At 40.2% G+C, this 18,377-nt stretch overlaps 1 protein-coding gene across 1 annotated transcript in view; it reads right to left on the bottom strand.

The window, feature by feature from the left end:
• The window catches only part of LOC139696664 (uncharacterized), a 248,519-nt gene that overhangs the window by 71,250 nt on the left and 158,892 nt on the right, over positions 1-18,377 (bottom strand). The window contains exon 4 of the mRNA XM_071595476.1: positions 16,167-16,604. Coding sequence (XP_071451577.1) covers positions 16,167-16,604 — 438 coding nt within the window. The remainder of the gene's footprint in view (positions 1-16,166; positions 16,605-18,377) is intronic.

Raw genomic sequence — 18,377 nt, 5'->3', positions numbered from 1 at the left:
ATCTCTTTCTTTATTTCTTTCTTCCCTCTTGGAAAATTTTACTCAGAGTTTGAAATTATTTAAAAAGTCACCGAGATTTATCATTATTTTTCCATACTCGAGGGTTTCACAAAACTATATGCAATGGTGGCAAAATTACTTCTTTGCGGGTGTGAGGATCCCCAGCGGATATAGCGACGGGCGGCCACCTCGAGGCATGCCCTCGGATGAAATGCTTGCGGTCACTACTCAAGCATGAACATTCTCAAGGCAAGGGATTGAAAAAAAATATCGAGACAATTTGATTTGAAACGCATTTTGGATGTTTGTCATGAAAGGAATATGTCTTGACTGAAAACCCCTTTCCCAGTCTTTTCTCTGAGCCCCTAATCATCATTCTCGTAGATTTCTTTCAAGGGCTCCAAAAAGTGGGGTAGGGGGTGTTAGTTTTTTTTTCTGTGTTGGAAAGCGGTTGTGGTGAGTGACCCCCCTCGGGGCGCGTCTGATCAGAAGTGCAGCTCCCGAGGGCCAATGGAGCTAATCGCGAGCGGAAGCCGTTCGTGAAGGCTGGGTGTGGAGGCTCGGAGAAAGATAATAAAAAAAAGAAGCTAAGCGGACGCCAGAAACAACAAAAGGGGGCGTCCATCCGTCTCTCCCACCCGATTTAAAACTCACGAGAGTCAAAGCGTCCTGACGAGGACATTGGAATCGCTCGGGTCACCCGTCAAAACCGATCTGCAGTGCCTCGGCCGCGCTAAATAAGCGGCCAGCGCGCTTTTTGCTGTCCGTCCCTCTTCCAGCGACAAGCGGATAGGAAAAAAAAACCGAAAGTTTTAGAACGTCGTTTGTAGAGGGCAGCAGTGAGGCATCCGGAGGCCGCATTTTTAGTCTTTTGTTTTTCCCTGTGCTCTGAATCGCTCTTCAAGAGCCGAGACGGAAATAAATAGCTTGGGCGGAGGCGCCGCGATCCCCAGATGGCGCCGCTGGGATGAAGTGTCACTTGTTTGTATTTGAATTGAAAGCGGAGGGAAGGAAGGCAGTGGATTCATTTGGCACAGCAAAGTCTGGTCGTCGCATCTCTCCCATGAAAGGAAAGAGGGATTTTTTTTTCTACAGAGGTTTGAAGGAAAATTTCGGTGAGGGCAGGATTAGGAATTTGTGTTCGGGGGTGGAGCGGGAAAGGATTTTTTTTTGGGATATATATATATATTTTTTTTTTAAGGTGTCGGGGATTTGAGGGAAGGTTTCGGTGGGCAAGAGGGATGGGGAGAGGGAAGGGGGGAGCGGGTACAGGGGGTTGGACGGGGGTACGTCGGCCCCCGTTTCTCACGCCCCCCATCTCCCTCCCACACTCCCCAGGTCCCACCTTGTGGCAAAGATGGTAAAGATTTTTTTTGTTTGTTAAAAAAAGAAGAAAGTCCAAGCAGCGAAGAAGGAGGAGAATGGTTTTAAAACACGCTCTTCTTCTCTTGCTTTCTTGCCTTTTGCGGGAGTCTGTTGCTGTGAGCTGTTAGTAAGGCGAGAGAAAAAAGAGAACAAGGAGGCAGAGAAGGGCAAGTATATAATGCATCGAGGAAAAAACAAAGATACAGTCACGAGGAAGACGTTACGATGGGCGATTCCCGCTAATCCAAACACACGCGCCAGTCCCGTGTGTTTCTTGCCTTCAAAGCTCAGCAATAAAATATCCTTGAGCTGTCTCGGACGCTATTGCGAGAGAGTGATGACAAGTTTAGATCTTGGGTGCCCGGTCCAAGCATTGAACGTGGAGCTAAGCGTATTTATTTCATTACTGTCATCCGTGAAGTGGATGATAGAAGATGATTTACGAAACGAAATGTATTAATTCAGGGTTGAAATTAGTTCATTTGCTCAAGAGTGTTAGATAAGTTAATATTTTACCACTTAGAAACATGCATAAAGTGATTTAAAAAATGTTTGGTCATCATAACGGTCAAAAAATGATCATTTGAATACGCATTAAAAGTGTTTTTGCAGCCAATCCGGCCTGTCATGATTTGAAAATCTCATGAGTTTTGACTAAGGACTTGCAAACAAAGAACACAGTGATGCATAACAGAGATACCCTGGTAATTAACACATTAAGTTTGTTACTATCGGGTCCAGAGTTGTGATATATGTAACAAAGTTAATGTATAGCATTCAAATGCTTGTTTGATCAAATTCCAAGAAACTGCGGGAGATGCCACAGCAGTAACTTTTAACTGAGTCATCCGCTAATATGCATTTCAATGCAATTTTTTTATTTCATTTTGATAGAAGTAACATAGTTTACCAGTAATTTAGTATAAGTTATTACATTTTCATGTAAAAAAAATATGAAAGCATAAAGTGGCACAACTTGGTGATGACATTTTTTGACCGCACGTAACCATTCTTGAGAAATGAAGCCGTATACTGACAGATTATTTATTCTTCCAAAAGCCGCACCCAGAAAAGAGATACATGAATAAATTATTTCATATTATAAAAAAGCTTGATTATTTACTTTTCCGGAAAAATCGCCCAGTTTTTGCGCCATTTAATGGCAGCAAATTATACTTGATTAGCTATGGAAAGATAGAATAAGAAGGATTTATACTAAGTTAATGTGAGTAAATAGTATTTACAAGTATTGCAATACGCCAGTTCATAGAAATACAGTAGAGGAAGAAGTAATATAAATGCAATATGAACTTTAGCATAAAAAGAGTTAGAAGGTTCCCTTATCAAAATGTTATGTACAAATATTTAAGATGTAATACAACATGAATAGCCTTAAAAAAAACAACCACACTGAAACAAACATCAGTAAGCCAAACTCTTATAACCCAAAACTCATGGGATTGTATAGTTGTTTTGATGTTGGTAGAGTAAAAATACCAGAAAACCAAGGGTTCATTCCACAGCAATCGAAAACAGTTACGCTACGATCAAACCGTCCGTGAGAAGTGAGTGAGATACTTTTCCATTCTCAGATTTCGACCAAATTGTTGTGTGTTTACAGAGAAAGGCAAAACTAAATTGCTTAATCGACCTAACAACCACACATCATTTTTACGCGGAGTTGACATAATCAGAAGTTATAAAGCTTTAAATTGTGAACGCTAGAACGAGCCTGTGTACGTAACGCCTCCTTATGAGTCAAATGCTTTGGATAATTTGCCATACTTTAATGCCCATAAAACGCGTCCTATCATTACCATATTATTCAGCAAACTAAAAAAAATTAAGTAAATTTTTAGCTTTCCATACATACACCGTGCGAGCCGCACCTTTAAACTACAGCAAGTAGATCGATAAAACGGAATTCGGCATACTTTTACAAAAAAACCCGGCGAGTTTTTTTGAAAAAGCTGGAAAATTTCATTTTCTTGTCTTATAAGATTATGGGAACGTCTCGCCTCTTAAGGCCTCTTCTCTACTAACTGGACAGGAGCTTTCAGGGCTTTCAATGCTCTCTTGTTTTAACAGCCTCTCTTTTGAGTCATTTATCGAGGACGAAACTCACTCTCTCTTTTCCACGAATGTACTGTTCCTATTCCCTCACACATATAATCCCCACTTTTCCCGACCAGCAAATTGTCTATCGCTTGTTTTCATGCTCCGCGGTGGCGGACGTATTTTTCTTCGCCGTCGCCCCTTGGCGGACTTCCCGAATCGGATTGTCTCACTCCCCCACTTTTCTGTCCACCTCCGAGATCTCTGAACGCTGGTTCCCTTTGTCAATGGCTTCGGAGACAATTACCTATGGCTTTCGGGATGCAGCTTCGGCTAATGGCCAGAGAAACGGAATTAGGGGAGCGGTCAATCTCTCAAGCGCTGTCGCTTTTCCGTGGGGCCGAGGGTGAGACGGAAATGCGACGTTGTCTATCCGAATGGCATCGAAACACCCTTGCTTGCTAACCTTTACTTCCATGAAATACGATGATACATCCGAGTTTTGACATTAATATCGATTCGCTCTCGTTCTGCTTGATTTGTTACGTGCACAATTTTGGCGGTGCTTCGTGGCGTCCTGAATTTTTGGTGATCGATGCATTTTCCGAGATGAACTGAGCGTTCCCTTTTATTGTTTCACCACTGTACTTAAGTGTTGCCGTAAGAGTTCAATTTATTTGTGAATGTGGGCATTTCCGGGGGCGTGAAGGGACGGAATTAGCTTTTTTTACTGCGTTCAGCTGCATTATATTTAAAAAGACATCTCAATTTATCAACTAAATTTTAAATTTTGAAATTTACGAGAGAACACAAATTCAGACTCAGTTTGTAGACGACTAATGTCTAATTACACTGGCAAATCTTTTTCTAAAAAGAAATTATTTTTTTTTCGGCTAAAGAATCCTTCTGATAGTTTGTGCTCGTTAAACAGTACTTTCGCCTAAGCCATGAAGATAGCATGAAACCGTTGACAAAATATAACGAATAAAATCTCTACTTATTACAATTTTTATATACCTATCTGTCTGCCTCAAAATTATGAGTATATATTCGAATAAGTTTCACGTACTAATCCATGCTAAAAATTAACTTAATTAGTGGTAATTGTTAATCGTAAACTTTGAAATTGATGAAATTTTTCCTAGCTTGATTTTATTAAGAGATTTTGGTGGTGATCGCTCATGTTCCACTGATCATATAACTGTATAGACAAAAAATGTTGAAAGTAAATAATGATCTTATACTTAATTACCCAATGCAACTGCAACTCAAAAGCAATGTACACAGACCAACCTGATTTACTATGAAGCTCCTTCCATTATGCTTAAAATATTTAATAATCCTATTCAAATGCCTATTTTTTGGCCACTTCTGAGCTTCATTACAATTTACTCCGGTACATTAATATTGCGATGTTTATGGCACCATTTTTCTGCTTATAAAAATATTAGAATGACATGAACGAAGTAAACGGTAAATTGGAGGTAATACTTCCGGTACGAAGACATTTTTTCTCTTAGTTAGACTTTTCATAAAAGTTACGCATCTTTTTCTTCGTAAGTTCCTTTGGTAACTAATTATTTTTGATCGGAATTCCGTTTCAGATTTCCTTTATGCCTACATTTTGGGTTTTTCGACGGCCATGAACAATTATTCGCTCTATGTCACCCAAAAGGAGCATTTAAATGAAAGCTTGTATTTCTGTAGATTATTTCATTAAAGTAGAGAGATGCCCAGTTCACTCGTCTAAGCGCACCTTATTAATCCGTAAATTTTCCCAGACGTTGCTGCATTTGAAATTTTAACGGGGCTAGTGTGGCTTGAGGCGACATTTATTCAATGCGTTGACCGTCACGCGATTTCTTTGGTCGCAAAATTCTTTGAATCAAGTTTCCATCTTCCTTGACTTTTCTTATGACCTCCTGGTTTGGCCTTGCTTTCCCTTTTTTTTGCTCGATTTTTGAACAGTGAACGAAGAGAAGATTATGTATTTTCAAGCTGTTCTCATTTCCATCCGTTTTGCTTTCATCTCACTCGGGTTTAGGATGGTCAAGATACCTTGAAAAGTGATCCGAATCTTTTTGGAATCAAGTTTTGAGCTACGTATTTTTTCAATCTATGCATCATATTCAAAAATATTAATCTCTACCTTAATATTGTCGCATTACAATGGTAAAGAAATTCTCCTTCCCAACAGAAAAAAATCTGAACGTATTCACGAGAGATAACAAATTTGTTGATAACTTGAAGTGTTCCAAACATGCATGTACATTTTTAAAATGATAATTATTCGTAATCTCTTAAAAGATAGGCATAAAAAGCCGTAGACAAAAATTTTTCCAACCAACAAAAGTAAAACTACTGACATGAAAATGTTCAAGGTATGAACTAACGGGCCAACCTGCTATATTTCTGGAAAATCTTTAGCCGGGTTATTTTTACATATGTGAATTGATGCATAACAGAAAAAGGTATTTATTAATATATATTAACAGTCTAATGTTGCATTTAGCTTCATCTACATGACTTAAAAGCACGCGTAGATGAGCCATCGGTCACACTTAACTAACCTAACTTTTTACAACAAGATTCCCAGTATTAATTGGTGAAATTCATTTATTTCGATAGAAATAAAGATGTTTTAATGTTCTGGTTATCCACTGCATGTTATTTATAGAAATGAAATTTCAACGTGTTGGGTAATATTCACTTTTACGTATGAATTTTATTTGTCACCTAGCGCATGAGTTAAACACGACGGGATGAATTCTACGACTAAAAGAATAGACTGTGTTAAGTGGAAAATAACGTAATTTTTAATGCTGAGTGTCAAATCCAAATCATGTAATGAAACCGCGGTGGTTTACTTATTAAATACATTTATGTTATAGTTATTTTCAAAATTTGCCGAATACTGTATCTAAACGGTGTTGTATTATATTTGTTGCTACTATTTTCCGAACTTATGGAGCTGAAGACGTCATACTACTTTTCACAAGAGGTTTTGAGTACGCACATGCCACAGAAAACCAGGCGATTTTCAAATCTGTCTTCACGGCTAACATTTTTCGTGGAACATCCACTCGCGGGGAAAACGGTTTAGTTTTTATTAGTCCGAAATTGAGTTTTATTAGTCGGAATGACATCGCCCTACGTAGTCACTGGGAATGAGTTTGGCTCTTAACCAATTATTGTATCCGTAGTGACACCTGAATTTCCTGGGAATTTCAGGATGCGAAAAAATGCGGATGAATGAATGTCGTCTATCGCTTCATGGCAAAATCGGCACACCAACGCCCGCCATTGCTCCAGTGCTGACCGCTCTCCTCGCATCCCTCCCCTCTCTTACTCACGCCACTAAGTGTCAGTGCACGTCGCCGTTACAAGGTAATTTTTCTCCGGTAGACAGCACGGGAACGGCTATCTTCAAAGGCCTTTCCCTCCACCGGGCGGACGTTTGGGATAATCTTATTGCGGCTTGAGAGGGACGAGGCCGCACCGGAGCACCCTCGCGCAGGAGTGCGAGGATTCAACCCTTTCGGAGGGGAGGCGGGAGACCCCCCTCTCCGTTCCAACGTCGGAGGAAAGGGCCCGGGATGGCTTACTGCCACTCAATATTTGCACCATCAGAAAAGCGAGGAGAGGAGATTAAGGCCCTTACTGGTTTTATTTACCCCCCAAAAAAAGAAGGAAAGTCCGACTGTACACACATCCATGCCTTCTCTCACTGAGCTCACGCAAAGGAATCGTTCCGTCCCTTACTCAGTTCCAGCCTTTCCATGTTATCGTAATTTTCTTCTTTTCCCCCCCCCCTCCATATCTACCTTCCAGTTTCCACTCCTAAATCCTTTTACGTTTCGTTTTTTTTTATTCTCCGGGTCCCCCGGCTTCATTTAAAATGCCCCAAGCACACAGGAATGGACTGCAGTCGATTTTACCGAGGTGATGAGTTATTTTGTCGGATCTAGTTGGAAACTGCTTGAAATTCAGCGTCGGATGTGATTTGCTCATGTTGTTGTCTCCCTTGATTACAAGCGGAGATTGTCTTTTAACCCTAGGGACTGAAATATTAAACACCTGTCATAATATAACTTACGGTAATGCAAAATAGAAACAAATGAATTCACATATAGCGCTGGTTGCCCTTACTCTCGTTCAGAACTTCTTAAAGAAAGCTTAAAATGAGCTGATTGATAGAATAAGCAGTTGGGTAATTAATCCTAAGATACAAAATACTGTATCTTAGGAATACAGATATTTATTTCTTCGGATGATTTATCTTAATCAATTGTGTCCCTAATGTGCTGACACATTTGAGTTTTGTCTATGGACGATATCATTTACCTGGACAGATTTACTGTGGAGGATTTTGTGTTCGGACATTTCAAAACCACCGATGTTACTCTATTATCCGAAGCGCCCTTACATGTTCATCTTTATGTTTACTTATTAAGAGAATGGCTATTTCTACGGACGAGAAAATAATTCAATGAATTCACTTTGAGATAAATTATTCTCTTGTATTTTTTAATTTGTTCATAGTATGTAGCTCTTTTAAGTACGAAACGCACATCTTCTTCTGGGGATTGGGAAATTCCGTCACCCTTCGTCTGCATCTTCGTGAAGTTCCCTTCATTTAAAAATCATTAAGTGTACATTCGCAACCTGTCGTAATTTAACGTATATTTGAACATTCATGAATTTTAAAGTCGAGCACAAAAGTTTCTGCTCATATTGTACTGGAAGTTTATCGAAGTGTGGTATTGACTAGCCACTGCTTTAACGTTATGAACCGACTTCAACCATGGTGGACATACTGCTGATCGAAAGGTTGAAGGTTCAAAATTCAAATAATTCCTCTGAAGTGTATAGAAAAGATATAAGTAGTGGGTGAAAAGACAGTTGACTAAAAGACTATGACACCATTGGGAAAGCAGAGAAAATTACCTTCCCACCACTACCGTGAATAAATGATCTCAGCCTCCGTTATTATGACGTGAGCTCTATCAATCTCCAGGTTGATGACAATGACTCACGGTCGGCTTTTAATTTTAGAAAGATATATCTCCTGAAAGCCCATTAATATCATTATTCATCCCTACCCTTATTGTTACCTGTCGAACTATAAGGCAGGCATTTAGAGTATTCCACTATAGGTATTTAGAATATTCCACAAAAATAATGGGTTCTTGGTTTTGGATGGCACAATAGACATTCAACCCACATTTCAATTGTTTCGTGTTAAGTGATCGAGCACGAAAATCTTAGCGGTAATTTTTTAAAAAGTTATTTTTGAATTTTTTAAGAGGAAAGCTTCGTGACGACTCGCAGTGAAACAAAATCAATCTCGGAGCAGTAAGCGTTTACTCGAACGGACAATTTCGAGAATGTAGCCCGTAAGGTTGCCTCGCGTCAAGCAGCCACTCGTTGTGGAGTATTGGAACAAGACAGTGATGAGGAAAAAGCATGGGTTAGACATTTCAAATATATTTTTTGCCCTTAATTCACCCATTGTATTATAGAGAGTTAGAATGGATAGGAAAAAAATGGTTATTGGAGAATAACGTCTTGTTGCTATCACAACTGAGCGATAAAACCAATTCCTTTGGATTGGAACTTCAACCCGCGGAAACTTCTCTTGGTGGGACGGAAAGCCCATTGGGCATGCAACAAGGCCAGAAACCATATCCTATAGTTTGGACACAACATTAACGCGAGCTTAAGTGAACGTTAGGCACGAGATATCAGGGTAAAATGAAAACACTTGCCCTAAGCGACGTCAAAACGAAATCAATGCCAAAGCAGTAAAACAGCAATGGGTCTCAGTGCAGCTCTAACGATGCTACTTGAGTGGGCAATGGTAAACTGTTGGCACGCAAAGCGTTTATTGTGCAGCGTTTATTCCGCTACTGGCATGACTATTTGAGCCTGTTTACTGGTGGGACTACTGTACTTCCTCCCCTCGACTCTTAAAACCTTCCCTTGCTCCCTACACGAATCCTCTTTCTTCCGCAGGATCAATTAACTCACTTTCTCCAACCATTACCGGCTGTAAGAAACCGCTCACCATTGCATGTTTAAAAAAAGTCAAGTATATTGTTCTTATGCCGGTGAAAAATTATCATAATTATTTTTAGTTAGACGCCAACTTTATTTTTAATGACTTTGGTCCTTGGCCTCAATGAGTGAGCATGCATGTTTCACTGTATTTTTGAGAACATATTTCAACAAGCGTACCGATTCGTTGCTAGTATTGTTTTGTCATACGCTGGATCGCGTTATATATTACAAGCTCATGCTAAGATTGATCGGGAGCTCTTACTTGAGGCAAAATGAAACTTATCCTTTCCATGAACCTCGTGAAACATATTCGTGGTTTCGAAATTCGTGACTCTGTTGCGTGAACCTTTCGAGGGCCCATAAACATGCGCGCTGGGCACTATTTAATTTTGGCCATTATATAAAATTTTATTCCCAGTTTGCGATTATATTTCTTCATATTAACATTTCGTTAATAAGCAACAACGAGCGCTTGGCGTTTCTTTGGTAACCCCCCCAAGGTCAGTTTTTTGCCCTCTTCCGTGCTGCACATTTATTCGCTCGCCTCAGCCCGTCGCTTCTCCTGGTACTCTTTCGTTTCACCCGGTATTTATTCGAGAAACTTAAATCGAATTTTACATCGAATAGGATTGAGTAAATGGATCTTCGTCGCCTCTAGCCTTTGTCTTTTGGAGTCTTAATGTTACTTCAGGATGGAATCCGCTTGCTCACATATGTTTCACTCACTTCAAGATTGCGGGTTGGGAGAGTCTTAATCTCAGTGTCACGCAAGTGTTTTTAACTTTTTATCTCGTTCTCGTGTTTTTAAAACGTCGATAGCGTAGCCTTGTCCGGCTATTTTCATTTGGTGGTAGGGATGGGACTCGGTTTTGAGGCTGACGCTAAGATCATATTCTGCGTAAACCTCTTACCAACAAGAGTTTTATATGACCAATGCCTTTACAGGGACATATTTTGTGCGCACTTCAACCATCAAGTGCATCTATACGTCATCCGGATGCACAGTATGTATCTCTTCTGGGTTAATGGATATTTTTTCCACTACGCTGAAGTACGGAATGTTTATTTCATGGTCGTCCAATGCGTTCGTTTTTGGTGAGTTTTACTAGAATTAACATCTGAAGCCTGAATGTAAGCATTTTACTACCTTATCTCAATGTTTTTCAAGTGAGAGATAACGTAATGTAACACTTTTTGATTGAGGATCGAAAAGTTAGACCTTGCGAGTAGGTCTCCCTCTTGAACAATTAAGCAATAAAGCGACTAAGAAATTGTACACCACAATGAAAAAATGAAATATCACTCAAGTGATGAACGCAATAGATACACATAAGACTGCTCTGTTTATCTTTACGCTGGTGAATATTTGTTTTGCGAAAGTGGGAATGACTTCCATCGAAGTTCACACCAACGTTGAATATTCCGCAAGCTATGGGAGACTTTGGGAAATTGGCGATTAAAAAAAATTAACGTTCAAAGGAAATAATCTTAAGTATCTTTCATGAAGTTACATCTAAATCCCTATGGTGTAGTAAATGCACTATTAAACGGGAATTCAAACCACTTGACGAGGTAATCAAATAATACAAATTTATTTATTTGATAATACTTTCAACTTTCCAAGGAAGACAACTAATTTTATCGTTGAAACAACCGTCTGTTTCTAGATTGTGTCGCTATCTGCAAGCTGATTATATTGGATTGTTGTTGTGAAAAAAATACTCTTGGCAATGGATGGCAAAATTAATTCGCCAATTCAGCCTTTTTTTCCCACCCCAGAGGGATGATACCGTCGTCTGGTGAGAAAACTGCCTAACCCACTTAACTTTCAAAATGTTGCGTCTCACGTTTACATGAAATTGATTACACCGTCCACGATGCCAGGAAGTTGTTAGTAATTTGAAGTATTTTGGACTGGGTACTGAGGATCCGAGTGCTCCTGTTTGAAAATCTATACCTTATCCCTTCTGTTTTCGTCTCTCCTTGGCCATTTCTTTCCCACCTCAAATCTCTCTCCCATCCTAAGTTCCCTTCTCTTCCATATCGTCCTCATCTGCCTTCACGCCTTTCCCCATCACCCCTGCCTCCTCCCACGCCCCTTTTGCTTCGCCGCCCCCATCTACGCCCCCTTCTCCCCCAACCGTCTCCTCACAAACGAATTTCCCCTCCGCCCCTCGCTTTATCTCCCCTTTCCTGCCAAGAGCCCTTGTCCAAGGAGAGCGGCAAAGAGAGGGATTGAGGGAGGGGGAAGGGTGAGTGGGACCCTACCCATTACAATTCTACCTTATCTCTTCACGGCAGGAGGGCGGGGAGGGGCGGAGAGGGCTGAGGGATTGAGAGCGAGAAAGGGGAACCCTACAGCTTTTACTCCGACCCCCTTTTCTGCACGCCAGCCTTTGCCGCTTGATTTCTAGTTCCGCCGCAGTGTGGCCGTGGCGGTGCAGAAGGAGAAAGAGGGGTGTGTGGTGAGGTGAGGAGGGGGGATGAACGGGGGGAGGGTACGGGGGAGAGAAGTTGAAATAGGGTGGGGAGGAGGGTAGAGGAGGTTCCTAGAGGTGGGAGTACGGGCGAGGGGAAAGCGGGGCTGAAGTAAGATCAGCATTGGGTTGTGCGGAGGAGTGGGGCGGGGAGGGTTGCCTTGATTACTCGCGCCACACGGACTCCTCTCTTTCGGTGATCCCCGAGTTTTCACGGATCCATTCGGTTCATTCCTTTCCTCCCCCCCCACCTCAGCGGTTCCCCGGTACCCTCCCTCTCCTCAATCCCACCGGCCTCTGGATCTCCTTTTACAACTATCATTGGCTGTCTCCCATTAATCCCTACTTTCCATCCTCATTTCCCCATTTACTCCCGCCTTCCCTCAACCGTTTCACTCAACCCATTCTCCTCCTCACCCCCGCCAAACCTCCTCTCTTTTGAAGTTAGTTTCCTTGTTTATTTTCGTCTCCCGTACTGTTTTATTCCCTTTCCTCTTGGTAATGCGAACGTCCCCGGCCTTCTTCATTTTTCTTTCCCTCCTTTCTCTTTATCTCTCTCTCTCTCCTCCCGGTGTTTTCTCGGGCTTTTCGCGACCTGGTGTGTGTTTTCGGGCGTGGGTTCCGGCGAGGGTGTCTGCTGCCAGGTTCGCTTTGGGGATTTCCTCCCAAAGCTCTTTTAAAATATTTTTGTTTGTTTTCTTCGCGCCAATTTTCTGTTTCCTCGATTTATTTCATTACAATCTGCGGGGTCTTCAAATATCTTAACTTCGTTATCCTTTGGTCGGATCACGACGACGATAAATGTTACAGCCGGTGTCAAGGATTTTTTCACTTGGGCAAAAAAAGAACAACAGTCCTTCACCCTGTATCTTTCCCGAGTTATTTCATCTTTCGTTGCTACAGTAGTTGGTTGTATATAATAGGGAAGGACACGAGTAACTGCAAAATCTATTTGACAATAATACGTTTAGCTACTTTCTTGGTTTTTAACGTGTTGTGCTTTAGAATACAGAATATGCTTCCTATATTAAATATTTCCTCTTTTCCGTTCGTTTATCCCACCTTTTCTTCATTTATTTTCATTTTCTTAGCTAAATTCTACTTTATTATTTCCTCATAGCTCTTAGTCAACTGTGGGTTGACAGTATGGGTGGGCACGAGAAAATGTTCCTTAAGATGACGTGGGATTAAAACAGGGTTTACATCTAACGCGAATTTTTGCTCTCCCTTACCGCTTGTAATTAACTAGTTATTTACTCTGCTGATTCATCTCTCACACTCAACTATCCGACCTCCTAGATTGATTGACCTATTAATGCTGAACTAGCTTTCGAGGTTTGCTTAATGTGGGGTATTTTGTGTTTCAACGCTTCTCTAGCGTTGCAGTAAGGTTTTTAGAAACGAAAACGCTCCCTGCCTTCCGAGAGATAAGAGTCATAAGAGGCCTTGCACGCAGCAAAACTCGAGTAAACTCAGCATCAACGAATGTGGTCAACAAAAATTTCTTTTTCTGATACTTATTGTATTCATTTGTCTTCGCTGAGCTCTAGCGCCGTATTTTGTTTCCTTAGGTCAATAAAATGATAAATTTGGGGCAGTTGGTGAAGTAATAACCCCAGAAGTAAATATTTTTCTTTTCGTTCCGAGGATTGTAAAACAAATGGAACGAACTCCTATTCACGCAGAAATATATTGAGGTTCCGAAACGATACCTTATTTTACGGCAGGGAAGAATGCTTTCGTTTTTCCTTTTGCCGAAATTTTCTATTAATCTGACATTTTCCCTGAAGACCGTGTTCTATATATGGTATCTATTTCCAAATGGTATCATATTTTTTTCGAACCAAAGAACTATTAATTGATGCATTACTCTGTATCATGTTTCCATAGTGAAATGCATCAACATGTCATTTAAGTTATCAATGCTGCTGATTCTTCGCTTTACTTCGTCCCTTGGACCATCCAGTGCATCAATCAATCAATCATTTCACCACCTCGTTGTTCGATAAACGTTAGTGAGATGTATTGACTCCTTATTTCTCTTGGTCCAATAAAACTAATATATATATATATATATATATATATATATATATATATATATATATATATATAATGGGCTGACACAATATAACACAAATAGAAAAGAATAGACACATTTAAAAGAACACTCACACGGTAAATTGTTCGAGCTTTCGAGGCCTTCTTCAAGAGAGTCTCTTGTGAAGAAGGCCTCTGAGAGGGCCGAAAGCTCGAACAATTTACCGTGTGAGTGTTCTTTTAAATGTGTCTATTCTTTTCTATTTGTGTTATATTGTGTCAGCCCATTATTGTGCCGCTCGTGTGAGTTTTTCCGTATAATCGTTATATATATATATATATATATATATATATATATGTATGCAAAAACACAGATTTAGATTTTTAGAATATAGAAACACAAAGAAAGGACACTCACAATTTGTTATTTGACGTTTCGACAGCACGGCTGTCGTCTTCAGAATCAAGGTTCTGAAGACGACAGCCGTGCTGTCGAAACGTCAAATAACAAATTGTGAGTGTCCTTTCTTTGTGTTTCTATATTCTAAAAATCTAAATCTGTGTTTTTACATATTTGTGCGTCGCTGAAGAGCGTTCCATTTCGAAGATATTATATATATATATATATATATATATATATATATATATATATATATATATATATATATATATATATATATATTTGTACACACGAGCAGCTGACAAAGGAATATGCCACCGCAACAAGTGATTGAGCAGTAGAAATATATAACAGACGAAGAATCTTAGACCCATTGTTAAACTTCACCGGAAATGGTCGCGGGAATCAGCTGATTTCATTTGCAATGCTCAAATAAAAATCGTCTGTGCTTATTTAAGAAAGCAGGTCAACTGTGCGTTGGCGTACACGCTCCAAATTTGTTAGCACGCTTATTTTGCTGGTATCTGAATTAAAATACTTTGATTAAGAAGAGAAGGGAGACCTATTGCGAAGATTTTAAGTACGACGTGTTCTAGATAAATAGTTGATGGGAGGTGATAAAAAATATCCTTAGGTCTGTTTATCCGATGATCGTGATCGGAGAACGTTTGAACGTTTTGGGAAGTTTTATATTTTACCTCTTGCAAATGATACTGCTTTGCGTTCGCTTGAAGGAACACCCTTGTTTTCGTGACTTCAGATGATTTTATGGTTTCAATTCCTATTTTAATTCTATATATACTTTTTCTATGTTTGACCCTTGGATATTTGCAATAGCTCTTGACTGATTTCAGTCGTGGTATAGTTGTGCATAGTGACTATACCTGATTTAATAAAAAATTGATTTTCATGATTTAAATCCGTGATACGAGACTAAACTCGTACTAATTACTTTAGACCAGGTTCAATACTTGAAGGCAGTCAATAAGTTACGTATCCAATGGCCAAAAGTATTGACGCGTATCTTCATAAAGCTGCATTTACACCGTGCTTTATCTAGCCGGTCAGGGTAAAGGCCGATTATAGTTTTGATTATCAGGATTAGAGGCGGGTCATCAAATGGTTAGCGTCGTAAAGACGCTAGTGTGCGGTAAATCAGGGAAATGGATGCCGTTGTGCCGTTTTCACAGCGCAACGACATATACCCGATCCCAAACGCCTACGATAAAGGATCCCTTTCGTAATTAGGGACACGAAATCAGGTATCCCAGTTTCACATGGCCGTAAAATGGAAAAATATGGCCCTTATTATGAAGTGAACGTCTGAGTTTTGTTACATAATGGGCATGCACTTAACCGCTTCAAGAAATGGGGTAAATCGTTGGCCAAAAGCCATTATCCGGTTTAATGGCCGCGACGGAATACGCGCGGAGGACACGATTGGACGACTACCTCGCGAAACCATCATCGTCCTCCGTTCTTTTCAAAGTGCGACGAGGCTCGCGAACCGGCGTGATCGCAGATCGACGATTTCTGTGGAAAGTCCCTTGGTTTTCGACGGTAGAGGTATACTTTCTGGGTAATATTTGAAAAAATGGGAAAGAAAAACAATCAATCTTAATAGAGACAAGGATAGAGTCGCCGGGCGAGATCTTTGAGGGCTCCCGACCCTACACGATAATTCCGGGGTAATGATGAAGTGGGTAGGTATACTTGTGGGAGAATGGAGGGTAGGAGGATTGATGACTCTTCCGGCGACCCCGACCACTCACCCTTGCAGCGATCGACGTGGTGGGTTTCTCTAGCAGATCCCACAGGCACTTCTGGTACTGCGCGCATTTGCCGTCGCCGAAGTCCTCCTCGTCTCGCTGCCTCAGCGACTCGGCCTCCTTCCTCATCTCCTCGTGGACGTGTTCTTTTCGCTGGTGGTAGCGGTGCTGGCAGCACGACTCCAGGTACAGCTCGTCCACGCCCCAGTATTCGAGGTCGTCACCGAAGGCTAGCACGCACATGTCGTCCACCAGGTGGAGCTTGCCCGTGCGGTAAAAGTTGAGCACGGCCCCGAAGGAACGAGGGTGGCGGTCGAAGAAGTACTCGTTCTCCGTGAGGCAGTAGTCATCGCAAAGCTCTCGGAGGGCCTCGTGGGTATTGCAGTCGCGCAGTCGGCCGAGTCTGGTGTGAGGCAAACGGTCGAGGGTCCGCCACAGCACCTGCAAGGAGGCGAAGGTGATGAACGTATCACGTCTAGTTCACTCTGCACTATCGCGTTATTGATATCGGTTGAAATAGATATAAGAATGGGAAAATGACTGATGTTTGCCGAGGCGACCCGTTTTGCACCAATAAAATATGCTCTCGGGCTTCCCCGATGCGTACCGAATATTTTTACAAAGCATTGCCGTCCAGCCTTTAGAGAATATTATCACCTTTTATTAAATTTAGGTGCCAGATGGAACTGTTTTCACTTGAAAACAAAATTAAGTAATTTTTTATGTGTGTGTGTGTGTATATAGAATATATATATATATATATATATATATATATATATATATATATATAAATATATATATATATATAAATATAAATATATATATATATGCATGGATATTTATATTATGTTTATGAGCCTCCTCCTGCGAATGAACTTCTTTCATATGTACTAATGTTTGGCTTTAACATCTCTTTGGCATCAACATCATTAAGATAGAAATACCCCTAGGAAAAAATGCCACCGTCAATAATATTATACGATCGTAATGAACTATACTTGTGGAAATATTAATGGAAGCATTGATAGTAGCGGCGGTAATTATTTTTAGCTTAGGTGCTCTTTTTAATTTTCTTAACTTATACCATTTAGCTTAAAGAATATTTTACTTTTGCTATTTTTATTATACGGTGTAGCTATGGTAGCAAACGGAAACAATCCATACGAGTAACTGTACAGATTACTCATTTTTCTGATATTATAACACGCCTTAAGGAGGTGTAAATATTCATCACCAGATTTAATTAAATATAGAAATGTGAATTCCCCTGACAATTATCATGTTCTACGTATCGTGGGGACTTCCTGGCGTTTGACCTACATTATTTTCTCCAGTTATTTATAATTTTGACTTTACTTCATAAATATACCTGTATGCATACAAACATATAGGCTCCCCCAAAACGTACCCTTCTTCTCTCTCCTTAGTAACCCAATATTCTGAACTATGGCCGTCGTGGATCACGCTACACCTCGAAATATCCCCCACCCGCTCTTTCTGCCTTCCTCTACTTCAGAAATAACTTTGGAAAACAGTCTCAATTATTTTCCCATGAAAATTTAAAGGAACAGCAACAAATGGCGAATAGTATACCCGGAAATAGAAAAAGACAGAAGGAGAGGTGGCAAAAGACATGAGAGTAAGAGAAAGGAAAAATTTGAAATAGATTAAATAAATGGACTTTAAATGAATGTAATATTTACTTGAATTTTTATTTCCCATAGAGGTGTAATTAAAATCATTCTCAAGATCCTTAAGCAAGGATTCTTTTGTGGATTATATGATACGCATGATGTCAAAATATTATTTTAGAATATCGGTAATTTGCTTGGTACTTCGGAATATACTGTCATTAAATTGCGTTAACTTTCGTAAAATATGTGATAAATACTAATCGCTAAACTAGAGTGACGGGGATTTTCAGATTATTTTAACATAGAGACCTAAAAAATGTTGGCACACCAATATGCTTAACAAACCCTTATCCTTTTAACTGTTGGTACTGAATAGAGGTACTTGAGGTCTCCATGATCAGCTCGTTTTAGCTTGATCTGCGGAAGACATTTGCCTCCGCTCCACGGAAGTACCAACAAACACCCTGTTCTTGATCCTTCTCCTTACCAGCTACAAAAATGCACCTTGAACTTCCACCGTTGCAGAGTGATAAAAATTGTCATCCACTAGTATATGTATACCTTAAATGGTCAACCATAT

This window comes from Hetaerina americana, unplaced genomic scaffold (genome assembly GCF_022747635.1).
Source record: "Hetaerina americana unplaced genomic scaffold, ioHetAmer1.1.p SCAF_7, whole genome shotgun sequence".
Taxonomy (NCBI): Eukaryota; Metazoa; Arthropoda; class Insecta; order Odonata; family Calopterygidae; genus Hetaerina; species Hetaerina americana.
This window is presented reverse-complemented; position numbering and strand designations above follow the sequence as displayed.